Raw genomic sequence first — 27,851 nt, 5'->3', positions numbered from 1 at the left:
TGTTTAGCTCCTTGGGTAAAACATGGCGTATTTGGACGTCCGGAAGCCGAGCAGGTCCCTCATCTCGTTGCGAAACTTGGAGAGGTCTTGGCGTAGGTCGTTGAGATTTTCCACCGTGGCCTGGTCTGTGCTTTGCATCTTTTGTCGCGTAGAGGTCAAGTAACGGTGGACCAGACAGCACATGATCTTCTGGTAGTTCTCATCACGCTTCTGCTTCAGGTTCTTCCACTCCTGGATGGAAAAGAGAGGATTCAAACTTACGATGTAGGACAAACCACTGGGGTAAAGAATCAGATTTAAACTCTCTGGTGGCCACTTTCTTTCCCCAGTTTAGCTTTTAAAGAACTATTTCTCTTACCTTCAGGCTGTTCTGTCTCTTCACCTTCCCCTTCGAGGTGTGCGAACAGATCCACTTGCTCATGCCGGTCAGCAAGTAGCACACAGTCTTTGGAGAGGGCAGGATGTTGAAAGGTGGCGGTAGGGTACACTTGTCGTCAAAGTAGCTAAGCCACAGTTTGGCCCGGGCAAACTTCCACTCCTTATCCTCGTGATTCTACAGAGATCCAAAAGCCAAGAAGAACATCAAGAGGAAGAAGAACACACAATGTGACAATTAACTTTCACACACTGTTCTTCAAGGAACCCCTGAAGATACTGATTGTTTTTGTGGAAATATTTGAGGGGACAGACTTTTTCTTCCACAATGAGTTGTTTTATAAAGTACAATGAAAATCAGGTTGAGGGGAAACATAAAAAGTGCAGCTGGGTTCTGAAGAAAAACCAATTGAACACACATTTCCACATTTCAGGATGAGTGAGAGTAAAAACTGAATCACCCCAGGATCCATAAAAAGTGTTGAGGAAACTTCTCAGCCAAAGGTTGTTTACACTTACAGCAATTTGTCTGAAGCTTTTATGGAGCATCGCCACCAGCAGCTTGGTCAGGACAATAACCACGACGATGTTGTAGGTGCCTATGATCATGGCACCCACGAAAGAGCGCAGCTCCTCTGTGTAGGTGATGCGGGTGACGAAGAGTGCAACATGTGCCAGGGAGAATATGTACCAAAACAGAGCGTAGCACGTCCCCATAAACCTGTGAAATGGAAGAAGCAGTTCATTTTAGCATTTTAGTGGGCATTTGGGAAACATGTCTGCCAGATGCATTGCATAGTTTAACCCTAAAATAGCATTATATTCTGATGACATCTAAATCGTGCAATAGAGAACCAGTCATTACGGCAGCAGCTGTGTTTACAAAGCCACATATATATAACCTCTAACACCTCTCAACAAGTATAATGAACATTCATCACGGTCGTCATCGCTGTCTAAAATGACAGACTTTGGTTGGCCCATACGTGTGGAATGCATCATTGCTCTGTTGCTGGCAGAAGATGCCCTCGCAGTCCTTGGGTGGATTCTTGTCTGGGTCTTTACGGTCTTTTCCATAAAGCTGGGTGAGTCCAATAGTGAAGGAGAATAACACCAGCAGGAAGAAGCCCAAAAACTTTCCAAACTCCTGAAGCATCTGACCCATGGAGATCTGGTGGGAGATTAATATTTGTCTGTTAAACATGTGCTGCTTGATCCGATCTGATCTAATAAGGCAGACACGAGTTTCTTTTTTTTTTTCTGTTTTTCACAGTCGGTTTTCTGCCAGCTTTTCCAGCAGTCCTCATTAACCATCACAGGGGGTAGCTGAGGACAGGTCAGAGCTGGAAGGGTTTCCTATCTGCGCAAAGGTTTAATTGATTTCTGAAGTTAATATAGCGAAGACAGAGCTGTATGTTTGCCTCTGTAATTTTAGGATTCAAATCAAATTCTCCTTTGAGTTATGCATTTGGATGTCTGGGTAATGTGGTCTGCAGGGTTGATGAAACTGGATTATATGAACTAGATTTCCTTGTTACTCTCATCGAGTCGCTTTTGCGTAGAACTTTTGCAAACTTTTGAGAATTAGCCTTAGGCAAAGAAACATGTATCCCAGCTGGCATTTTGACATTTAGCAGGAAAGACTCGATAAAAACTAATAGCATTAAGTGGTGGAAATATTCTATCCCAGCTGTCACTTTTGTGTAACAGCAGGAAACACCTTAATGGAATGCAGCCAATGTGATTAATGTTATTAGTTACATCTGCACTTTTTCTGCCACGGTGAATCAAAATATCCATGGTGAAAAAGGTCTGTTCACTTCGCAGCCAGTTATCATCTGCTTTAAGGTAACCTTGAAGAGGAAACTAACTGACATTAGACATTTGATTATTTATATAATGTCTTGTTCAGTAGAATAAAACAAACTCCAACAGCAGTTCTAAGCTGTTAGCACAGTTTCTGCGAGCTAGGTCAACCTTTCAGACAGCTAGGACCAAGGAAACGACAGCGTAGTTTAGCTGTGATTAAATAACAGGGTAGATATTTTTATTTCAGCTCAGGTTTGTCTCAGACTTAATTTTAAAAGACAGTTTTGGACAACATAAATAGTTGGTCATATAATTGTCTTTTCTCCTTTTGATATTGCACCGAGAATAACCTTCATGTTTCAATGCTAATAGTGTATCAGATTATCTTACAGGGTTTTTTCTTTCTTATCTCTAGGATATTTAGAATAAACCATATTTCAATTTTAATATAGTTTTAGTTAATTTCAACAGAATTAATTACAACAAAGGTTTCTGCCACACCATTGTTTTTTCCCCTTACAGGAACAGTATATTTCTGTTTTAGTGTGATTATTTTGGTACTCCTTCAACACATATCTTGCGTAAGCAAACTTCATGACCACCACTTGTAGCTATTTTTTCCCCCATGTTCTTGTTTAACAGTGATTCCCCGAGGAGGAGGAAAAAGCAACAGATTCTGGCAGCTGCAGCACTCTCACCCCACCTGAGGGACGACAGACAAACACGGAGGAAGCCAGAGGGAGAGCTCGGGGACAGAGAGGGTCTTCTCAGACCATTGGCAAGCCACTATTTATAGACCTGAGTGGCTTATCTGTTTACTAGGAGCTAGAGATGCTCAAACAAGGTCAGAATATGCTGCCCATTGCAAAACACAAACACACATGGTGTCCTGTGTGAGGGATGACCACCTTGCTGCACCTCAAGGTGAATGGCGACTGGAGTATTTGCTGGTCTATTAGGATGATTCATTCTCTTGTCATGTCTAAAACCCCACTGTGTATTCCACTGCCACTTTGTGTACATCTGATTTAGGAGCTGAGGGTGTTCCCTGCTTGCCCGGCCTGACAGGTAGGCTAACTTAGTAACTGTACAAACACAGCAGGAATGTAGCAGGTCAGTAGCTCTTAACCTTGACTGGAGAAACACAAGCTGTACTGCAGATGTACTGTATCTACCTACGCACAAACAAACACTACTAAATAAGTCCATAAAGCTCACTACATATTCATTTGCCGGAATAATACTGTTTTTTCTGTTCATAAGAGAAATAATTTACCTCAGCGTTTTATTCTAATGGAAATAGAAAGAATGTGCTGATGGATGTCAAGGAACTCTTTCAACGTTCCTATTTATTTTCATTTTCATTATTGAAATGCATTTTGCTGCAGTTTCCCTGTAAAATACCGAATCTGTTGTTTTTAAAGGCACATTCTAAATCCAATGACTTGACTCGTAATTCAGTTTAGCAAAGTGAAAAGCAAATTGTTTATCCAAAGACTTTCTTTTTATATTTTTTGTTCCTGGACTCGTCTCAACACTGTTCCCCATTTGTTTAAAATTTCTTCCAGCTGTGAGAGTCTCTGACATTCACTTTTCGCGTATCCACTGAGACAATATTTTAAATTCAGAATACTTATTTTAGTCGGATTCACAGTGTGAATACACTACTCTGAGTCAGTATGTAGCTGGGAACTAGGCCCTTTTTTTCTCATGCTCATACATGCTGCTTATGGTAAATAATCGCTGCCTAATACTGTGAGGTTAAGTCTGGGCCATGAGTGAGCTCACTGTGTCCATGCACACCGGTGATAACAGATACACACACTCACACTCTCAGTCACTCTTTCCAACCTCAGCAGGGGGCACTAACCAGCAGAAATGTGAGCTGGCCTCTTCAGGAAGGATGGAATCAGAGAAATATGCATTAGTGAAACCCACATAGTACTGACTCACTGTCTGTGTGTGTTACCGTGTGCGTGTGTGTGTTTGTGCATGTGTGGGCACGTGCACATTAGGATAGAGGTGTGTCTGCCATGTGAGTGTCAGCACAGCCACAAACACAGAGCCACATCTATTTCCAAAAGCTAATAATTTTTCCATGTTGCCAAGCCAGACAGTGATGTCACAGAGTAAGTGAGTGAGTGAGTGAAAGAGGTGGGAGAGATGCAGAAAGATGGAGGAGATTATAGCTGAAAGGTCCTCATTAACAATCTACAGGGCACCCATAGTGTTTTATAAGTCAACCACAAACACGTCCTGGACTTAATCGCAGGAAGGTTACGCTGCAAATAGACAAACTCGCTGCATACCTGAATGCTGCTCTATGTAATAAAGTCACACAGGAGGGAAAAATGAAATCCTGAAGGCTGCCAGTACAAAGTCAGACATTGGCTGACTTTACAAACTGTCTCTGCCAGCTGGCCGGGTGATGTATAATATCGTGATGTGATAAAAAGGGACACCTATGGCACTGAAATTATTGAGGAGCCTGAGAAGAAAATATGCAAACCAGATTTTTGGCTTTACTGGCAAGCTGGAAAAACAGTGACATAACAAGAAACTATAAACACAAACTTTGCGAAGTGAATCACTTTTTGAAACATGTGAAGCATTAAGCTTTCTCTGGCACGTTTCCACACTATTTGCACAGGTAGGTGGTAAATATTGGTCTTTCATTAAAAAGAAAATGCGACTTAATTAAGTGATAACAGCCAGGCTGAAGAAATGCCAGAGTCTTACAGTTGCTTATGAAAACATTAAAAAAGTTGGCAGCAGACACATGTTGGTTTATGAATGAGGATGTGAAAAACAGTGTGGGCACAAGGTCACTAAGAATCACAAAGTCAAAGAAATGCCCATTTTTGCATGATTAAGTGTTTGTTTTTGGAAATTGAAATTATTTTGTACCATGTAAGAGGCATTTAAGCAGATCAGAAAGTGAATTACAAAAAATCTCCTGTTTTTCCTTAACATTTTGCAAACAAATAAGTGAAGAATCAAGACAATCCAAAACAGATTTTCCAGGGTACAGATCTGTTTATGAAAAAATAATGATATGATTATAGTTTATCTGTTTTTTATTTAAAATGTCAAAACTCATAAATGATCAGCCCGAAAACCTGTATTTCCCAACTTGCAAAGGAACTGAAAAAAGCAATACCCTTCAGCGACTGAATTTAAATGTTTTCATCTTTAACTGACCGCACAGCGCGTGATGGTGCTTCCTCTTCCTGTCTTTATTGCCACACAGCCACATTTGATATGGAGTTGGCAACAGATCAGATTTGCTGTTATATATAGCAGATCATTAATCTACTGCCTCAGACTGCTATACTTATGCTTCATACTTATGTCGCTGGTTATGATATTGCTGGGTGTGATGTTTAGTGTGGGCTCATCTTCATCTCATCTAATGTTCACACTTCAGAGACGGAGAAAGACAGTGGGTGGTGTATGTGTGTGCATGGCGAAGTTGAGAGAGATGGATCGAAAGGGAAGCAGTTTTATAATCATTACATAAGGATTTGCTCTTTTTTTTCTCATCCAAAGCATTTTACAGATACATGATTTAAACCCCTACAGGGATTGCAATGAAATATATTTCTCTGCATGTCTGGCTTCACAAGGAATCAAACCTGTTGTGCTTTTAACAGTGAGCTGCAAAATTGCAAAAAGCTACTTGAGTTGTTGAGTGTATCCCTGCTGCTGTCCTACCTGCAGAGGTCCCAGTATGGAGCTGGTGGTGTACATAAAGAAGAGTCGCAGGTAACTGAGAACGTTGGCAAAGGCGAACAGGCCCTCAGCCACTAGGATGGGATGGAAGGCATCCCAGTTCTTCCTCTCCGTCTCCACATTCTTGAACTGCACAATGAGAAAACAGGGTCAGAAACATGTGCACTTGACAGCGGTCACAGGAAGAGCTTGTCTTGTTTTCACACTGAGGTTTTTGTTTGGATTAAACAAAGGAGATCTAATGTGTTGAGTAATGAGCTTTAGGTGCTGGAAAATGGATTTTATTTTGCCAGACGGCTAATCGGCAACAGATTGCAGCTCCATATTTAATAGGTCTGCACATTTTCAACAGTGTTGATTCTGTTGGTTATAACATTAATTAAACACTTTTAATGGTATTACTGCATGTTTGTGTCAGGACTCAACTTCTCAAGCAGGCACGGGGGGAAAATGATGACCTGCAGTATCTAGCTCCTACATCTAAAAGTGTGGAACGTGTGTGTGTGTGTGTGTGTGTGTGTGTGTGTGTGTGTGTGTGTGTGTGTGTGTGTGTGTGTGTGTGTACCTTGCTATGAGCGACTATCTTCAGGGCAAAGGTGGCGAGGTAAAGGGAATTCATCACAAAGCTCAGCTGGTTCCGTGACTCCTCCAGAAAGTCTTCCAGTCCCTCGTACCACAGACGCTTCACGTCCGACCACACCATCCCTACGGGATAGCAGGAATTTGCCGTCACCATAAACACACATATACACACACACACACAGACACCACTAAAGGCTATCTAACAGACAACTGCCTCCAGATTCGGCCATAATTCATCTCACAGAGGCACCCCTGAGGAAACAGGAATGTATGAGACGCAGCCATAGGAGGTAAATGTGCTGAAAACGTGTCATCTGTGGGATTTAGGGAAATTTGTGGAATTTAATAAAGTTGGGTGTCTGTATGTGTTTGTATCCTAATGGAATTTCATCACTTCTAAATGCGGGGATAATAAAATTAAGACATTAGTGACATATTCGCTATCTTTGACTTCATAAAAGATTTCAGTCCAGGTTTGAACCTGACTGATGTGTTATTGGTGTCTATGGTTACAACAGAAAGTAAGCAGAGGAGTGACAAACAAGCTTAGGTTCAAAAATCCCTTTAGGTATTGTTTCACACATGAATTGTTGCTGCCTGTGAATAATTTCCATTCATTTTGTCTGGTTAGTTGGATCTACTACGGAAAGACTGAATTTGAGATCTAATGCAACAATCAAAGTGTGTTCACTCACAGACAGGGAGAAGGATGCACTGAGGCACATTATGACACTCACATACACACACATGTACTGTATGTACCAGCACATAGACACACTCGTAGTTTCTCAAAGCATCTGATTGCCACATTAATACGAGACATCTGGCTCACGGGAATAGTAGGATGGAGGGAAAAGGAGAAAGATGAGAGCAGGGGGGGTATTGTGGGAGAAAGAGAGAACAATGCAAAGTAGATTGAATAAAAAGCTGCTGTTTGACTTGTGAGTGCTGTCAGTAGACACCCAGCACATGCAGGGATTGTAATAGCTCCAGTTCACATCCTGATAACATTTGCACAAGCACTGGTAGTCATTAGGAATCTCAACCCTGTTATTTCACTCATGTCGGATGTTGTGTTGATGCTGCAGGGAGCAGTCGAGTCTACAACCTGCCTGCATCACTACAGTAACATCGCATCTTGCAGTGCAGTGAAGCTGCAATGAGACAACCTCGGAGAAAAGAAAAAACTGCTGAACTTGTAAGAATTTATCTTTGATGTTGCTCTTTTGCCGTACTTAGGAATCTTTAGGCCTTTGGTGGGTTATCACAGCCCATGGAAAAAATCCATTACACTTCTCTCTAATGACTCAACTACTGATCTTCCTCCTGCAATAAACAGAATAATTTGCACCACAACCGCCTCAATAACACTGAAAAATAGAAATCAGTTGCTGCTGCATCCTTTTATAATCCGTGAGGTGGGGTTGTTGGGGGTGATTTATCAAACTGACAATGGAAGCGCTGAAATCTAGTCCAGTGTTACTGCTGTTAGGTTGCTTTGTGTCTGCTAGAGAGGGGCAGGATGCTGCAGCCATGAGACAAATATCCCTGCCGAGGCCGAGCCATTAAAGCGATTGAATGATCATGCTAATGGTTTCTTGGCAGAGGGGGAAGGTAGAGAGGTCTTTCCCCCAGAGAAACACAGTCAATTTCTGACTGTCACTATCCAGCCTCATCTGACAAGATAGCCGGTGCCCATGTTTGTTCTTTGTGCAAATGCATGTTCGCACGTATGCGTGTTTTGAGTCCGGAGGTAGCAGCATTCATCTGGGCCACAGGGGAGAAAGAAGAAGCCACAGCTCCTTTCTATAGAGCTCAATTAGTAGCAGAACTGACAGATTTAATCCAGTCAGGCCAGGCTGTCTGTCCTCTACTATAGAAACAGCTGTTTGTCATGTTCTGCCTGATGGGATTATGGATACAGGATACTGGATTTTAGCCAGACCATACCAGGAATCTCTCATTTTCACTCCACTATCTAACCGAATTGAATTAAATTCTCATTTTTGTGGTTGAATTCTCATTCCGTTGTCAATTCCACTGTGTCTATTAGGAGACAAATAATTACTCAATAAGAAACCCGATCTGAAAAATACAATATTATGACTGCATACAAGATTTGACACACTGCACATTGGTAAACACACACAGGACTGTGTGGTTTACTGACCTATGATCCAGACGATGAGCAGGTAATCGATCATCTCCAGCGGAGGACCCATGTAGTTTTTCTTGCCCTCGTTATAGACCAGAGAGTAGAGGTTCAGCAGCAGCAGGAACGTGAAGTAGGAGGCGCTGTGGATGATGAACTTGACGAAGGGCGTGTGGATGATCTGGCCCACGCGGGAGCGCGGCACCAGAAGGTAGCAGACAGAAAGCAGCGGCCAGAGCATGGCTACGCTCAGCACTGTGGCGATCTTTAGACAGGTGTGCTTGCGCCGGTAGCTGGCCGTCTCTCCGAACCAGACCGTGTTGAGGAACTGCTGACAGTTGGACTGCGCCACGAACTGCAGAGGGGCCAAAAGGTACAATGAAATGAATATATCAACAGGGGAAGGCGATAGCGATACAAATTAGAGGTTAAATTTTAGAGTTCTGTTCATTTTCAAGTCAAATCAGTTGCAGGGATAGTCAGATGTTTTGGAAAATACACTTCAGAGTTGAAAAGTTCAATATACTCACATCTGTTAGGGTAAAAAACAAGTCTATTAGTTTGATTAATATTACTAAGATTTACTATTGATTGTTGGCTTTAAATGACTCAACTCAACTTTCTTCTCTCTGCAATATGAATCCAACCATGCATGCTACTGTCCAAGAAATAAGTGAGTGGTTCTCTAATGTGCAACATTAAGAAGAACTCAATCTGTGTTATTTTACCAAGAGTATGTTATAATCTGCACTGTGATGCATGAGTCAAACCATTTACTCTGAGCCAACCCAGCTGTAAATTGCCCCACAGCCTCAAACTTCAAGCTTTAGTTTGTCTTTAAATGCCATTGCCTGGGGGAAGTACTTAATCCTGCCAAAGTCATATTTCCCAAAGACAGGCACCACTGTACTGGAGCAGATATTTAGTCCAATGTAAAGACACTAAATATGAGAACATTAACAACAAATAGCTATAACATCATCAAAGTATGGGGCAGATTGTTGCAGGCTGGCTTGATACTGTGTAATGTGACAGCTGCAGACTTTGCCTGTCCAACCTCTTTTTGGTTGTACTTGATGGCCAGTTTCAGTCGGCTGAGGTTCATGCGCTCCTCCAGTAAGCCTCTCTTGTCCACATGGTCTTCGCTGGACGTGTGATTGAGAATTACTTCGAGCTCTCGAGAGTTTCGAGCCTGAGCCAGCAGGTCCTTGGCGAACATCTTACACTGCTTCGCCAGTTCTTCATAGTCATTCCTGGAGTAACAGAAATCAGATACCAGTAGACAACATGAGAGATTGTGATTCTTATCTGTTCCAGACTTCAAAGCAAGAGGTACAATGTGGCTATGAATGTGGATGTATATACAGTATGTATTTGAGCCGGTTCCTTTATGTATGTCTGAGGCTGAGGAGGATGTTAGATAAACTTGCTGTGACATGAACGGGCGGACGTGCAGCAGCTGATAGCGATCGTACCTGAACTCCACCTCCACCAGACTGAGCTCCCTGAGGTCCGCGCTCAGCTCGAAGGCCCTGAGTATGGGATCTTCCTCGGTCAGCATGATCAGAGAGGGGCTGGCCAGGCAGCGGTAGATGTCCAGGCGGAATCTGAGCCACGAAGATCAGCACAGCAAGGAAAAGATGAAAGGATGGACGAGATAGAGGTGTAGAGATAAAGAAAAGGGAAGATGAAGAAACATTCAGTTCTCTTGCTGTTTCATTTGTACCTGCTTTGACCCCTCTGCTGTTTGCCAGCCAAACTGCAGACTGATTCATTTGGTGTACTGTGTGGGAGGATACACTGCCCTGCTGAAAGAATAAACATGTCTAACAGAGGAGATGAGCAAAATCTCATCTGCAAGTCCAAACCCTTTTTTGCTGCTTTTCCTCAAATAAGTATCTTAAGTGATTTCATGTTTCAGTTTAAAACGGTCACTTATGTATAAAAGCGAATACATCACAACTGGCTCTCTAAATGTTGAGCTTTGGAATCCTGGAGGAATCCTGTCAAGAGTGCTACAGTATAAACACAAAAACAGGGTAACAGCATTTCCCAAGAGTCAAGACATAACTCACTTACTAACTTGTTTCTTTCCAGATGCTTAAAAAAATGACATTTTCAAGCTGATGCTATCATCAAAACAAGGTGCCGCAATGTTTCACAAGAAGCTTGCGTGAACACTTCACTTGACAGACCAAAGTGATTCATGGCTGTTTTTTAACTGCAACATACCAGAACACGGACCCAAAGAGGCGTCACATAAAAATAACGCAGGCATCATCTGCAGGACAAAAGTGATGTTGACCGCTCCAAGGAACAATAATTCACAGCAACTCTGGTCCTCTGGTTTAGATCAATGGGAGCTTAATGCAGCCATCTGGGAAAAGTCAACGCCATTCCTGCTGTAACGCTTTCTCAATTCTAGATGACAGAGGAGGCCTGTACCTGGAGTGGCGTAAGCTATCCTTCTTGTTTTTAGCGTTGCAGAGCGTGCACTCGCAGCCCACGGCGTGGGGCCGGGGAAGTGAGATGTCCTGTTTCAGCAGCATAGTCAGGATCTCATAGTTGTTCCTGTGGGCTGCCAGGATGACCGGAGCCACGTCCATGGTGGTGGAGTACTCTGGGTTCTGGATTCGCTGCATCAGTTTCTTAAAAAAAAAAAGATAAAAATGTAAAACACTGTGCAGAAGTTTTAAAAAACATATATTTTTACTAGATTGTTCTAATGTGAGGAGACTAACAGCGATGGAGGGCTTTGAAGATCGTCTGGGCCTGTGGTTGAGGAGGATGTCCACAGCTCCCACCACCTCTGAATCTATGGCAACCAGTAAGGCATCTGTTGCCTATAGAAACAATCATTTGACAAGCTATCAGATGTAAGCAGGAAACTTGCACCATAAAAACACTGAAAAAGACACTTGTTGTGCACATATTATGTTGTGCGTGTGTGTGGTTTTTTTTACTACCTGGCAACCATGCTCCAGAAGAAGCTGCAGGATGTCCAGGTTCTCGTTCTCGATGGTGATGGTCACGGCGTCTCGGCCCAGCACGTCCACGCAGTTGATGTTGAGCTCGCCGTGTCGGTTCTCCTCGAGGAGCTTCTTCACCATGTAGTAGTCGCCTGAGGAGCACGCCAAAGAACAAAGCGGTTCGTCATGCCATGGAATCCACTTTACCAAATCCTCACTATGTCAGATGTATAAAAGCTGGTGCGGTATCATCTGTGGGGGACGCCAAGAAGACACACACACACACAGCTTCGGCCGCGAGGCAAACACTCGCAGAGCAGGCTCAGCTCCAGCAGTCCTCTTAACCTCGGTGGGGTATAACAATAACATCTCCCTCAAAGGACAATTTCTGTTGCAGAGCCATGTTTAGAAAGACTTTATATGGTCACACTGGCAGTTACTGGCCTGCACACCTTACAACAGCACCGGCCTGTGCAATGTTCTTAACTTATCAATGAAACATTCCCCCTCCCATCTGATGAGTTGAGAATGCCCATGCCTCCTTGCTGTTTTACTCTTGTACCGTCTCCTTCTTGTGTAGTTTCACTTCAGTCTGTTTGAGTTAGAAACTTTGTGAAAAGTCAGCAGACCCTGGGAGGAAAAACTTCAACAAGAGCAGACATTCATCTAAATATAGCCTATATCTTAATGTCCATGGGCAAATTTCTACAGCAGCCAACATGTAGGCAGCTGTGAAAGGTATTCACTGGAGAGATCTTGATAGTTTGCTCGCTGCAGTGACCCCACTGGAGCTCTGCCAAGCTGTTAGTCATAGTGAAGGCTATCAAAAGTGCATATATAGGCCTGCTGATATCAGATATAACAATGCAGTTTTTTTTTTAAATTCTAAAGAAGAAAATGACAGGATCCTTTTCAGTGCTCTTAAAGGCATCACACTGAGCGTATAAACATTGGAATGGGTTCAATAAAAGATATCAATGACAAACCTTTCTCGCATGCCAGCAGGAAAAGCTTCTCATCCAGCGTCGTTTCCTCCTTCACCTCTCTCACGTCTTTCAAGGCCAGAAATTTATCCGGAGAGGAAGCGTCGGTGCCCTGGTACAGAGCTGCCATTACGACGGAGAGCGAGTACGGCCAAACACTGATGTGCATCCCACTAGAAACCGGCGACCATTACAGTAGAAAGCCCCGTCAGATGGGATGACATGAGAGGAATCTTTTCCAGCGAGTCCGTCGCAGCGCAGCAGAGGGGCTTAAAGCGTCGTCATGAGACCAAAACCAATGTCATCAAAAATGTTGTTATTGCCGTCGCATCTCCGCCGCTGCCTCTGCTTCCTCCGTGGAGAACAAAACACCTCCTCCAGCCTCCTCCTGCGGCTCTAGGGAGAATTCAGAGACTCGGATTCAGCAGAAATACACAGTGATTGCGGGATGACCAGGCGACGCGGTCATTTCCCCCCTGTGTGTTTACATGCACCATCTTCTCGCATCGCAGGATCCTGAGGAGCTTTTCTGGTCCTGATGCTGCCGACGGGGCTTCTACTGCGCATGCGCCCATCCTCCTCCACCTGCTCGTTCATTTCGCAGGCGCAAAAGGCGCAAAACCGCGCTGCTTCATGATTATATAACAGGGTTATTCAGTCAAGAGCAGCTCTGTAGGCTATAGCAGACAGTCTCTGTGTGTATATATAGCTATATATATTTACAGTCTAGCAATCCTCCTACTGAAAAAGTGCGATTTACAGACTGTATATGGTCTGCATGTGTAAGACCATATCACAGGAGGGAAAAAAGAGAAAAGGAGGATTTGTGTGTCCATATCACTGGACAGGCTATTTTCCTGATGGGTGAAATTCATCTCATATGAGAGGGGAGAGAGATGGCTGAGTCTGAATGTGGCAGGCTGCAAGGGAACACATATGGCAGCTACACCAAGCTGTCCCCCTGGCTATGATATTCAAATGAGGGCATATCAGTCATCCTCAGTCAGTATGTAACACTTCTCACAGGCCAGTTCATGTAAACCATGAAAGAGAAAGATAGAGAAAATGAGGAAGGAAGGAAAGCAAGCGCCAGCTGTGTGTGACTGTTAAAAATGAACAAAAATAAAATGTTAATATGGTAAAGGGTGTCAAGCCTTAACACTGCATAATGCACAAATAAGAGAAAAGCAATATAATCATAATTGAAAGGCAAAAAGTAAGATGATCAGCTGTATGTATTAGACCTTTACTACAGCAGGCTTTTTGACTTATGTTATTCAGATCTGTGTTTTTCCTGTCATGTGTCAAACCTTTTTAGTGGAATCAATGTGGTTCATGCAACTGACAAATTTAAAATAGATATGCTTACAGAAGTGGTCAATGTGACAAAATACGGTAGTCTAAAATGTTTTAAAATAGCATAAAGAACAGATAAATCCTTAAAATCTATAAACATCCAAGACGCAGAGAATTACAAGTCTTCTACTAAAGGACAAGTACTTTTCTGTACTGTGATAAAGTAATTAATTACCATGCTCTGTATAGGTTAATATTTGAATTAATTACTCACCCTGTTCTCACTGGTAATGATGTGTCCTCGTACGATTCACGACTTTTCTGAAAAAGCTCCCACACAAGACTTTAGAGGTTTGCTCTCATAATTCAGAGGAAAGCTCAAAATAGTGGCTCCTAGATGAGCTGTTAACTTTTATGGGCATTTTTTTTTTTTTTAAAGAAGAAGAAGCTTTTCCCAAGCCACTCACTCCAATTCCACACAATTATACCTGAAGAAAAGCAGCCTGTAGCTGCACTTCATTATCTAACAATGCAGCATCCCAGAACAGCCGTCAGTTAATGAAACAGATTATGAGGAAATACAATTTAAAAAAAACGCTATGAATGGAGAATACATACAGGCTGAATTTTTATTTTTTCTTTCTTTTTTGTGGTTGATAGCCTGTAGAAATGCCATAGTTGTAGGTTGACAGATTCTGTAAATGATACCAAACTGCAAAAAAAAAAAAAAAAAAAAAAAAGTTTTGGAAAGGAGATGTAAACAATTCTACACCAGCTCTGTCTAAAATGCGGCCCTCAAATCTCGCTCTTTAATAATGAACATCTTTAACAGATGGAAGATTAAAACAGATCCCTTGACTTGAAATATTGCCAGTAATTTCCATAAGCTTGGGAAAAGACAAGAAGTGTCTATTCAATATAAATGCTTTGTTTTTTATTACATCCCACTACCAAGAAATTACCGTTTTATTTCCTTTCATTTAGGACTAAATTCACTTTATTAATGATAAATAGACAAGCCACATATAACCTGTGTATATAAATGCTTTGTGTTATTGTCACGAGTTTACATAAAACAAAAAGGGTGGAAGAGCCAGTGTCTTTGTCTTGACTGGGACTGTTGCATCCAGCAGGGGGCAGCATGCACAAAGCTTTTGTACTGCAAATATCTGCATTGGATGACTACTACAAAATAGACTTCTATGGGATAGAAAGACCAGCAACCACAACACAGCTTACAGAGCGTGAAGAGTAATTATTCACTGTACAGTCCAATAATCCAACATAGGCTATATAGTGTGAGGTCTTTTCAAAAGCACTGACACGCACAGCTTTTGGTGTGCAGATGAAAAACAACAAGGCTTTACTGTTTTAAATTGGCTATACTGAAATGGCTATATTGATATTATAGAAATACATGTATGGTTCATGATACACAGAATAAAAAATACAATAAAGTGACATTAAAATGAGCATGAAATCACTAAATCTCAATGTGGATGTTACAAGACTGGGATTTTCTCATCTTCTCATCAGAGGTCAAAGGGCAGAGCCTCCTTTCCACTGCGGTTCAGCTGTGTGGAGCTGTAATCCCAAACTGGCAAGACTCAGGAGAAAGATGATCTTCAATCTGCAGAGCATGTGCTTTCCTCTGTTCAAACACATGGCCCCCACAGCTTCCCAGGACTTGTCAGTTCCTGGGGAACAGCTGTCAAACGTCAGATTTCCGCTGATTCCACTTGAGGGGAGTGCCAGTCATTGTTGCTGACTGTTTCCAGCACATCCCATACAAAAAGGCATCACTGCATCAGGCCCTTTCCAACAGATCTGAAGTGACACCTTCTCTTTAATGATTCATTTGAATCCTTTTTCACAATAAATGTTCCCATGGTGCTCACAGGACTTTTTTTTTTGTAGCTAAAATGCATGTAGCTACTATTATAGCCTAGCTAGCCTTTTAATTAATAACAGGGTTTTCCTTTAGGCTACATGGGGCTGGTTTTACCTATAGATCTGGGCTACCCTCTTGAGGCGGTGGGGGGGAAAGAACAACTTCTTTTAATTTGAAATATTGATTCTCTGCTGCAGCCATGTACTATCAGCAAAACATAGCCTATAGGTTGCATTACAGGAAAGTGAAGATGTAACTATTTTTAGTAAACAAGTTGAAAACAGCTGAGTTGGAACAAAGAGCATTGTTAAAGACAACGGGGATGGGTGAGGGGGTGTTTTTAAGAAACAGCCATCACAAAATCCCTTGATGCACCTGCATCTGGTTAGATGTCAGGCTGTGTGTCTAAAAACATAAGGGTGGAGCGTGGTTGCAGGGCTGCAGATAGTGAGGTAGACCTCTCCGAAACATAACAACAACAGCATCATTTCCTATCGCCTACCATCGCCGCGATCCGTGGGAGCCAGAGTCGAGGCTGCACGGAGACGGACGCGCCGCGGGTCCAATGGGCGCAGCGCAATGACGGATGACGCGCCAGCTCGGGCCAATGAGGACCCCCTCGGTGGGCGGGTGTTTTCTTTCTGTATTCGGATTGAATCGGTCCCCGTTTGTATTACTTGAGCGAGCAGAGGAGCAGGAAGAACAGAGGAAGGAGGGGGGTCGAGATCCTCTATCAACCAAACGGTAGCTGTGCCGCTCGCTGCTGCTGCTGCTGCTGCTGCTGCTGCGTTTATGGCAGACGCGGAGTGATTTAGAGCTCCAGCTCCGCCGCGCCGAGTCGTGACGGTTTCATTGTCTGCGGAGCGCGGAGCCTCACCGGGGGCTGCATTTTCCCCCCTCTAAGGATGCATCAGATGATAACTGCGCAGGGATGCCTCCGCTGAGCATGGGCAAACAGGGCGTCTGTTGCAACGATGAAAGCTTCTTCGTTTTTGTTTTGAACGCGGGCCACCCCTCAAGAATCACTGCGCCGCTGTGGACAACTTAAACGCACCTCTCATCCGTCGTTCCTATGAAAACCACTGCGCAGTGCAGTGAAAACGGGGATATCGTGTTGTGGATGTCGAATCGGTGGTGAATATATTACCTAATCAGCTGTCAGTCCAATCGCGATCAACATCAACCTCTCCCCTTCTTCTCCTTGGTATATATGCTGTATACATCCTGCAGACTGTGTTGGTACACTGTCAATGTAAGGAACTTTGTGCTGTGGTGAGAGCCAGTCTCCGTGGGTACAGATGAGAGGCAAACAATATCATCAGCCCCTGAAGTTGACAGCGCCTTGGGAGAAGGATGCTGGCTTTGGGAGGAAGCTTAAAACCTACAGGAATCATACCAAGATAATAGCACAGCCTGGTATCGTGATGAAAGTCCTCCGCAGGAAGAGGATTGTCTTGTTTATGGCCTATTTCTTACTGCTGGTCCTCACTATGCTTAACTTGGCTAATTATAAATGGACTAAAGAGCCACAGCAGTGTAATCATCAGATGAGGAGCACCACTTACCAGAGCAGATCTGACATTCGCTTCCTCTACAGGCCCTCTCTGGCCAAAAAGAGACAGCTTATCTATGTTCTGACCACCTGGAGGTCGGGCTCGTCCTTCTTTGGGGAGCTTTTTAACCAAAATCCTGAAGTGTTCTTCTTGTATGAGCCGATGTGGCACATCTGGCAGAAACTGTACCCGGGTGATGCGGTGTCTTTACAAGGGGCTGCCAGGGACATGCTCAGCTCCTTGTACCGCTGCGATCTGTCCGTTTTCCAACTTTACAACAGCCCCGGGGGCAAGAATTTCACCTCCCTTGGACTATTTGGGGCCACCCTCAATAAAGTAGTGTGTTCCTATCCCCTCTGCTCAGCCTACAGGAAAGAGGTGGTGGGGATGGTAGATGACAAGGTGTGTAAAAAGTGCCCCCCTCAAAGCCTTAGACTGTTGGAGGAGGAGTGCCTCAAATATAGCACCATAGTCATTAAAGGGGTACGCATATTGGACGTTAACGTGTTGGCCCCACTCATGGAGGATCCGTCCTTGGACTTAAAGGTGATACACCTGGTAAGAGACCCACGGGCAGTGGCCAACTCCAGGATCAAATCCAGACACGGCCTGATAAGGGAGAATTTACAGGTGGTGCGCAGCAGGGACCCTAAACTCCGCCGGATACCTTTTGTTGATCCCGGTCACAAGGCCAACAAGAAGGACGGCTCAGACTACCACTCGATAGGAGCCATGGAGGTGATCTGTGACCGCACCTCCAGGACGTTGAGGACTGCCTTAAACCCGCCCAGCTGGCTGAAGGGGAAGTACATGGCCGTGCGGTACGAGGACTTGGTGGAGAACCCGGTGAAGACCTTGCGGAACATCTACCGCTTCGCCAACCTGACCACCAACCAGGACATTGAGTCGTTTGCGCTGAACATGACCAGTGGCTCCAGCTCCTCCTCTAAGCCATTCATAGTCTCATCCAGGAATGCCACACAAGCTGCTAGTGCATGGAGAACAGTGCTGAGCATCCAACAGATCAAACAAGTAGAGGACTACTGTCACCATGCCATGTCTGTTCTAGGGTATGAACGAGTCAGAACAGCCGGGGAGGCTAAGGACTTGAGCAAATCACTACTGACACACTCCAAACTGTGAACGCGTCCGCACCACCAAAGACCTTTTAATTTAATGTTAATTTTGCATCGAGTGCCGTTTCCTCTTGTTGTGGAATTAAAGCTTTACTTTGAATCAGTGTTCGAGGAGCTCCACTGGCCACATTTGGAATGTATCATGTTTCTCTCAGTTGATTCAAGTGGTATTTGAAGGGACCACTTCTTTTATACTGGAATACTGGGTGTGTTTGACAATGCAAGGCCTACAAACAGTGAATAGTGAAGCTGCAACCATGAAAAAAAACAAAAAACAACTGTATAATTCATGTATCTTGTTATGATGACACTTCAAAGTGGATGTTTTGGGGTTATTTTTGAATGTTCAAAATCTTACAAAAAATATGTTTTTCCAGTCTCCATACTGTCTGTAAAAGTGAAAATAGTGGATGAAAGAAAAACAACAAAAAACACAAAAAAATAACAAAGAACAACTGGTTTAAAAAAAAAATCAATGCTAATGTTTATTTGTAAGATCTGGTTTGAAGTCAGAGACAATCAATAAATTGGTTTGTTGACGTGCCATAGGTAGAGGTGTGATGAATAGGCTACATCAGAACAGCGTTAGTGCTATTTCTAAATAGAAAAAAAAAACAGGTATGTTTTGATTTTTTGTCACCAAATCCTTGTAGGATACTATCATGCACTGTGGATGGTGGTATGGCTCTGGAGCTGTCTCTCACAGTGTCAGTGTAAGCAGTCTGTTCTACCATTTCAAATGTTTACAATTGCTTGCTCTTATAAAAAGAAAAAAGAAATACATGATCTGACTGGGAATATTGCATTGAGTAAAGTTCACACTTAACAAGACAGTCGCTGCATCTGTGTTGAACAACCTGCACCCGCTATACATGTGAAAATCATGAACAAAATATACATAACAGCAACAGCAGTGGTTCTCAAAGTCTGGTGCACAAGGCCTTAAAAAAAAAAGAAATTAAAATGAGGTGAGTCACTGGATTTGATCGATATTGCAATAACACAGAGCTTTATGCCACTGATTTCTGTTTTAATTACAAAGTCTATGCACCACTGTATCATTTGAGAACCATTGTGCTGGAATTATCTCATAAATTTGCTATTTGGTTTTCGAACTTCAAGGTGCCCCGTGGAGTTTTCTGGCAAACAAACATTATGTTTACATTCAGTGGTACTCACCCAAATACACTGTGTGTGTCTTTGAGGTCAAACAACTAACTGCAAAGGCACAGCAGGCATGATTATCTCCCAGTAGTCCCCTTCACCACAGCTTTTGATGATACACTGATGTGCTGCCTGGCTGTTTACCACGGCCTGTGAAATAGTAGAATCCATTGTTAGACATGTATGTCTCACCGTTTGCATGCGAGACAACGAAAGTGGCAAGTCAAAAAAACTCCACAGGGTACATAGTCATCTCTTGGAGAAAGGGCTGAAAGGGAAATATGGTAAGAAATAATAAAATGTAAAGAAACACTATGGAAACCATCACAACAGTTCAGATACTTTGCAGAGTTTATCTCACTTTAGAAAAATAGAGGCAAATAACACCTAGTTTATGCTCAAAAAAAGCTTAACAGACAGTAAGTCTTTCCTCAGTAAGGTTACTCAGACAAGTTGTGAGATGTCATAGTGAGTAGTTTCTCCCTCCTGAACAGCCGTAGCTCCTGTAGCAGGTGGGTGTACATGAATGAGTGAGATCTCAAAGAAAACACTGGAAAGAAGGGTTGTGTTTTATCAGAAGTAACTGTCATGAGTGAAAAGAGACATTGGGGTTTAGTTTTCAAATGTCAAAAATTTTAAATGTTGAGCATCACAGATAGACGAATACTCTAACGGGTGTCACAATGTGTGGGTTGATCTATATTACAGCTCCACGTCTCGGCAAATCACGTCAAAAACTGGCACAACTGCGTCGTGAATTAGAGGAAAACACGTCGCATCTCTAACCGAGGACTCGTAATGAAAGGGTGTCGCTATCAATCACTCTCTTTAGCTCAGAACAAAACTGTATTCAGACATTCATCGGCAGAGGCAGAGGACGTCACATTGTGTGTGTGTTTTTTTGTGCAGCAGCAGTGTTAAAACAGAGCAGCATTCCAAAGATGCACACATGAGTTCACAATATAAAATGGGAAGCCCTCATTTCAAGGACAATGGCTTTATCAACAAGAGGGACACAGTCACAAAGCCTGACCTTCACAGATTGGATTACTGAAGTACACAACACCCCCTTCTCTCAAGGGAAAAGGGGCCATGAGATTTATAATGATGCGCCAAGAGAGCAGCAAAGTGCAATCTATAATTAAAGAAGTCAGAGAAAACCTTACATGCTAATACTCTCTTTCCCAAATGCTGTTAATATACCTAAGCATATGGAAGTATTCTAGTGCGGCGCAGGATGATAAGCAAGACGTGGAGGGAGATGAAAGAGGGAGGGGTAATAAATTCAGTGGAATACATTTGAATCAGTTAAAAGGATTGTAGCAGAAAACAGTGCAATAAAAGTTTAATAAGGAGTTCGGGAAGAGCAAAGAAAAACTGGCACAGAAATACCATTTCAGCTGATTAAGGGAAATATAGAAGTGTTCAATGATAGTGGATGTTCATGAGCAATTTCCCCCCGAAGCTTCACACAAAGACGTTATGTAACCGATTGGCATGAAGCCGCTCTGCCCATAATTAATGTGTGACTTCACATGTTGCAGTTTCACCAGAACTCTTGCATTATAATTGTGCGTGCTGTGTGGAAAGTGCACGGCGCGCACACATAGGCCAAATTGTGCTCCCCGCTGGTTGCGTTTGGAAACAGGGCTCGTAAATTATACAAGCTTAACATTTCTATTTCTGCTATTAATTCCCCCAAACTAGAGCAAAACAAGCAAATCAAATCAGTAGTAGAATAATAAGGCAGGGCAAGTTTATTCACATAGTAGCATTCACACACAAGTCAACCGAAAGGTCTTTACAAATATATGGAAATACATTAAAAACAAGATATAAAAAATTGCATTTGAAAAAGTAAAGGGCAAAGCAATTTGTATAATTACCCCCCAAAAATCAAAACAAGACATCAATAAAACTTTAAAACTGTACTTAACAGGCAATAAAAATGATTGAAAAGATTAAAAGGGGTAACAATTCATTGGTAAACCTCAAAAAACAATAACGTTTCAAGCCCTGATTTAAATGAGCCGACAAGTCTGAGCAGACCTCAGGTACTGTGTGGTAGCCTGCTCCTCAGGTGGGGATGAGCAAAGACAATAAAATCTGCTTCAGCTTGCTTGGTTGGTTTTGAGTCTGGAAACAATGAGTGAAGCTGTTCCAGAAGACCTGAGGGGTAAAGATACTTCATAGCGCGCTTGTAAATCAGTGATGTATTTAAACCAGAGACCATAGGCGAGTGGTAGGGTTTAAAAATCTATCCTCTGATACACAAGAAGCCGTTATTGCAGTGATTTAAGGACAGGTGTGATGTTCTTCACTTTCTTGGTGTTAATGAGGAGTCTGGCAGCAGAGTTCTGGATGAGCTGCAGCTGTTTGGTGTTTTTTTTTTTTTTTTACTATAACTTGTGAAGACACCATCACAACAGTGTAGTTTGCTGAAAATAAAAGCATGAACAAGTTCCTTGTCTCTCGTTTTGACAGAGATCCTTAGATCCTTAGATTCTTGCTGTGTTTTCATTTTTATGTGGCTGTTGAAACTAAGGTTCAAGATTTCTGACTTATTTGTAGATTTTTGTTTGTGAGACCAAAAACTATTTCTGTCTTTAGTTGTAGGAAATTTTTGGCACATCCGGTCATTGGTTTGGTCTCTGGAGACTCCCTTGGGGAACTCAATGTGACTTTGGTTGGCTCAGATTCATAAAATGACACAAAGTAGTCCCTATCTTGTAAATATGATAGAAACAAATTCACCACAGTGCTACAAAGATCCACCCACTTGTTTGTTGAGCAGCGCTTTGGTTAACCATGACAAATGCAGCACTGAGATCCAGCAACACAAAAACCTAGTCAGATGAATGGCATTTAGAACATGAAGTGCAGTCTCTGTGTTGCGATGTGGTCGAAATCCAGACTGAAAAGCAGTAAAGAAATAGCTTTGCACCAAGAAAGCTAAAGAGAATCCTGTCAATAATCTATCCTAAAGAAGGGGGGGGGGGAAGGGTTGATATTGAGGAATCCAGATTGGACCTTTTTAGAGGTTTAATACAGTAAATGTGGTCTTCAGGGCCCTTGGAAAAAGGCCTGAGTGAAGAGAATTATTGACTATCTGTAATCCAACTGGAGCTCTGCAGTTAAAAAAAACATCCAGAGTAGAGTGTCAAGGCAGCAGGTACCAGGCCTAATCTGCTGAACAATGTCTGTCAAAGGTGCTTAATATAGAGGATGACAATGTGCCGAAGTGCCTGTCGTGGTCTAATGCAGAGGCACAGGTGACACTTTCCCATTCTGCCCAAGATGGAGTTACAGAATTGGTCGAAATAGCCTCAGAATCGTATCTGTTATTGTTATTTTCATTATTAATCTCTCAGAACAAGGACTGCGTTGTCTTTTGTAGCTCCATGATATGGAAGCCGAGTTTCGTTTCTCAACTTTTTTGGTCTGGGTATTCCCCTATTGTGCTTTCTCCTAACCTTGATCCTCACATGAACAATGGCATCAGTAACAGCTATTACATTAACTGTTCACAAACTCATTCACAAGGTCTTAGGGTAGAGCTGGTGTGTGAAAGTCCTGGTTGAATAATGTACATTGATATTTCCAATGATGAAAACAAAATAATGATCAGAAAGGGCACCATCAGTCATCACAAGCTCGTAATGTTACAAAATAAATCTGTTCCACGCTGGGAAAATCCTAAATCAGACTGGATGTACAAAAGCTCTGCAGCACTGCTGGGATTATTGATATGAATATTGAAATCACTGACTGAAGTGTTGGATTCATTAAACTGAGCAGATAATAGTTTAGCAAATTAAGTCATCAGAATTGTTATGTTATTGGTGGTATTGAATAAAGTGGCTTCACTCATTTCAGTTCCAGTTGAAACCATAACATCAAGGTTTCTTCTGATAATAAAATAACTATTTTCTAGTGACTTATCAGCCAGATATCTGATATGTTAAGTTTTGTGCACTTAAAGGTTTAAGGGGGGTAAGTAACTTACATTCAATGATATTAAAGCATTAGCAACTGATTAAATTGTCATTAAGATGTTTAATTCTTGTGTTTTGGGGTTGACAGCTTCAATATTCAATGTTCTTGTCCCTAATTGATAAAAACAAACTAAAAGAATTTGATAAACTGATAGAGAGATGAAAAACACATAAAGGAATACAAACAGACAGAATATGCTTAAGAAATTGTGGGTATTCAGTGAGAGACCTATATAGAGAGGAAATGGTTTGGTTTAGAGAAATGGAGCCTGTGGTTAGGTTTAGTTTAGGCTTATGAAAAAAGAAACCGTTCAGTTTGGATAGAGGAACCGATGGTGAGCTGAGGACAGTGTCTCGCTGCAGTCAGCATTACAGGGCTGCAGTGCTGACTGCAGGGAGACACTGTACTTGCTTTGTTTGGATAAGCAGGATGTTTTGGTGCCATATTGCAACATCTCATCAATCCCTTTAATCTGCATCCTTGGTTTGTTTCAGGTCTCTAAAAGGTGAGTACGGAGGGGAGGGGAGGGGAAGGGAGGGGGCTCGGGAATGACTTTGCAGTAGCATTACTGTGTAGAAAAGAATTATCTTTATCACCAAATTCTGCTGACCCTTTCTAAATATCACAAGGTTGAAATTGTCAGTGAAACTCAGTTTTTATGCAGTAGATTTGGTATTAAATGCCAGCAAGCAGCTACAATGTTCAATGTCTTTCTTTCCACTGGGGATTGAATCTGGCACAAATGTCTGAGCTTTGATTGGCCAGAGCTAAGGCAACGTTGTATGTAATTGTTTTCACCCCGTGGGTGGGCGTTTGCATGCACGTCAGCACGAGAAGGTTGTCGCATGACCTTTCAGGAGCCATTGTAACCACATCCTCCTCTTAGATGCCCGGCCCAGTGACACCGTTCACTACGGGAAGCAGGGCCTTAGCCTCGGGGCAGCAGGAGCTGATAAGCAGGGGTTAGAGGTGGTTTCTAGGAGCTTGAGGCCTCCCTGGTGAGAGCTGGAGCGGTGCCAAGGCCCAGGTCTCCCTCCACTAGGTCTTCCTGGTGCTCAGATCCAGATTCCCCTCCTATTGTGACAAACTGCTTCTCCATTTTCTCCAAATGGACGGTGGAGTCATCTGGTTCAATCTCACAGAGCTGCTCCTCAACCTGAACGGCGAGAACAAGATCAGAACTGATTACTTGAATTTCTTTCAAATCCTTCGGAGACACGTTCAAGCAGAACAGAGATCTTACCTCTTGGGAACGAGGGCTTCCAAAGAGTCTGGCAAATAGTCCACACCACTGTGGCAGTGAGTCGGTCAGTGGGGGGCCACAATGTGTCAGCAGCGGTTTTAGGTATCTTTTGACCTTGCTAAGGGAAAAGCTGTGCAGGTATCAATTGTCAGTGACATTATACACAAGAGTGGAAAATGGGTTTTTAGCAGCAGCAAAGCTCATCTCACACAGGTTTAAATGAAGACGTAGCATCCTAACTGTATTTCTTTAGCTGAGTATGTTAATTTTGAGTTGGATTTGGAAAGATTTAATATTCATCGTGAGAGGTGGGAGACCATTGATTATGTCAAAAAGAAGTGGTTAAAGTGATTTACTCTTTTAGGAGCAGTAGGTAATACCGATCCATAATTGCATAATATTTAATACAGAACTGATATATTAGACATGAGAACCACACATTAGCCATTTCCTTGGGTGTACTTTTAATGGCTGTTCGAGCTGACTGTCTTAAAATCCCAGTCATTATCCCATACCATGCTAATACGTATTATTCAACATGTCACTCAAGTAGACTTCCAGTTTCTTTAAAGTGCAGGCAAAAGATAAAAACACAGTGAAGATGAACTCGCTTCCAAAAGGCAGAATAAGAGAACAATGACGCAGCCTTTCATTCGCTGATATCACCGACATCACTGCAATGAATCCACATGCATAACCATCTATGCAGTTATATTAAGGACACTATTCTCCTTCTCAGGCCATAGCCATCTCGCTGCCACTGAATGGCAATGCCTTTCCATTTTCAACAGACTGCAGAGGGCTGGATATTAGTCATTCAAGCTTTAGGTGCATGTGCTATTTTTGTTCCAGATTACGAAGCTGTTAGTATTTTTAATATACATCTACCGGTTCTTGGCGTCATAAAAGGTCCCATGAGGCAGAAAAAAGACTTTTCAGGGAGCGCGGCACACGAGCAGACTGGCGGAGGACCAGATAGAGATAAAAATAATGTACTCAAAAGGGAAAAAAGGTATCAAATGGGGTGTTATCTTGTTTCAGGCAAGCTGGGTCAGTCTTCCACTTGATTGAAACCAGAGGCAAGGTCAGAAATGGTTTATAAATGTGTTTAAATGATGAAGTAAAATGGTACAGGCAGGGATATTTTTGCTCAGTGTTGAGAGGAGGAGTAGAAGGGGGTGTCTTTGGATGCCAGACGTTTCAGTTCAAATCCTCTGGAGGTGTTGTGGGCTCAAATCAACAAACACCCATGATGCAATGTACTCACTTGATAATAACAATGACATATTATACACCCACAACCACCTTGTTCTGGGCCAGATTTCAACATACAACGGCTTTCTGACAGCTGCTTTTGTAATACACTCGATTCTGTATCCTCTCTATTACAGACCCATAAAAACTGACTGTAAAAAATATATTCTGATTAATAATTCCCCTTGCAAAAAAAAACTCCATACTTTGCTTTTGCCTTGGAGAAAGACTAAACAATACTTCATCAACACTATCATTTCAAGACAAAAGCAACCTTTGTACCTCAGAGCCTTTAATGAATAATGTGGGACTCGGAGGTAGCATGCAAGTACACAATCCTCCGAGCTGCAAGTACAACACAAGGAAAGAAGAAAATGATCTAAAGTGCTATTTGGCAGCAATTCTTAAATTTTTGGTGCTGTTATCAGCAGTATGCAAGAGGTAGAAATTATGGCCACCATTCTGCCAACTAACAGGATTTATTTATAAATCTTTCAAATGAGGGATGGAGCGTGGAAGAAATAGAAAAAGAAAGCAGGGGGTGAGGAGGTAGAAAACGGGGGAATAATGACTGCCTTGGGACCTACAGGTGTATTTGCACAGCGTCCTCTAGTCCCATGCGGAAATAACACTGAACAAGGATGGTGCTTATTAACTGCAAGAGCTGCTTTCTGGTCACAATGGTGCAGAGTGTGTGTGCGTGTGCGCCTGTGTGTGTGTGTGTTGACTTGCCTCTGTGTTGGAAAAGGTGCTGAGTAGTAGTGTGGGGGTAGAGGCCCAACTGCTGCTTCAGCCACCATTGCAGCAAGCATAATATCCTCCCTTCATGTCCGATACATCACCTTCTCCTGACCTCTCATCAGTACATTTACTTAACTGCTGCACTTCAGCAGAGTCCTGTGGTATTTGTACTTGGGCACATCCTCATGGATATATATATATATACATACACACACACACATATACTGTATATATATATATATATATATATATATATATATACATACACACACACACATATACTGTATATATATATATATATATATATATATATATATATATATATATATATATATATAGGGTGAGAGAGGGAGAGAGAGAAAGAGGGGAGGCAGGGGCGTGTCCAGACATTTGATAGGGGTGGCCCAAGTGGGGCACTGACTTATGGTGGGGTGGCGTGAAGCCTGAGCATGAGTGCCTGCGCTCACACATTACGTACTCATGTATGCACGTGCACACGCAAACACACACCCACACAGGTTTTGGCCATGCACACTTTTGTCTGCAAAACCCATCTCTTACTAAAACCGCAAGAAAAACTAGACCGACTAGTCAAAATGCAGGAGTGGCAATGTAATTGTGATAGAAAACCTCAATGTTATTCTTGAAAAAAATACTAACTTGACAAAAGCCAGTCAGGCATATACCCCATCATATTTTGGGGTGGCACCTGGGGTGGCCAATCAGATTTCAGGGGTGGCCTGTGCCACCCAAGGCCACTCCCTGAACACGCCACTGAGGGGAGGGCATGAAGTGGAAGTAAGAAATGTGGGAAGTAGGAATTAACCATGTACTATATACTTGACTGAAGATTAAAATCAAGAACAAAAAGGATCACAGACTGTCTCCATTTCTTGGCAGTACACAGTGATATCCTGAAGTCTTGTCATCACTGTGGGTTTGCCAGAAAACCAACACAGACTGCAGGAAATAATC

General features: G+C 42.5%; 3 protein-coding genes across 3 annotated transcripts in view; 1 reads left to right on the top strand and 2 right to left on the bottom strand.

Annotated features, from left to right (window-relative positions):
- Window positions 1–3: 3 nt before the first annotated feature.
- trpc1 (transient receptor potential cation channel, subfamily C, member 1) lies at window positions 4–12,638 on the bottom strand (the record flags this gene model as incomplete). Its single annotated transcript, XM_083995407.1, has 11 exons — window positions 4–231; window positions 359–553; window positions 895–1,096; window positions 1,362–1,546; window positions 5,899–6,045; window positions 6,482–6,621; window positions 8,669–9,005; window positions 9,708–9,903; window positions 10,126–10,257; window positions 11,096–11,298; window positions 12,606–12,638. 11 exons carry the CDS (start codon window positions 12,636–12,638, stop codon window positions 4–6), a joined length of 1,998 nt encoding a protein of 665 aa, XP_083851533.1.
- A 4,449-nt stretch (window positions 12,639–17,087) lies between these two features.
- On the top strand, window positions 17,088–18,485 carry chst2b (carbohydrate (N-acetylglucosamine-6-O) sulfotransferase 2b; the record flags this gene model as incomplete). The annotated part of the gene is made up of 1 exon (XM_083995209.1): window positions 17,088–18,485. One exon carries the CDS (start codon window positions 17,088–17,090, stop codon window positions 18,483–18,485), a length of 1,398 nt encoding a protein of 465 aa, XP_083851335.1.
- Window positions 18,486–24,614: 6,129 nt separating this feature from the next.
- Window positions 24,615–27,851, bottom strand: part of LOC311003510 (sodium/hydrogen exchanger 9-like) — a gene marked incomplete at both ends in the record, with an annotated part of 56,878 nt that continues 53,641 nt past the window's right edge. Inside the window, 2 exons of the mRNA XM_083995278.1 lie at window positions 24,615–24,794; window positions 24,882–24,987. Coding sequence (XP_083851404.1) covers window positions 24,615–24,794; window positions 24,882–24,987 — 286 coding nt within the window. The remainder of the gene's footprint in view (window positions 24,795–24,881; window positions 24,988–27,851) is intronic.

This window comes from Trachurus trachurus (assembly GCF_905171665.1).
Source record: "Trachurus trachurus genome assembly, chromosome: 20".
NCBI lineage: Eukaryota > Metazoa > Chordata > Actinopteri > Carangiformes > Carangidae > Trachurus > Trachurus trachurus.
The sequence above is the reverse complement of the archived record's forward strand: the minus strand, read 5'-3'. Positions and strand labels throughout refer to the sequence as shown.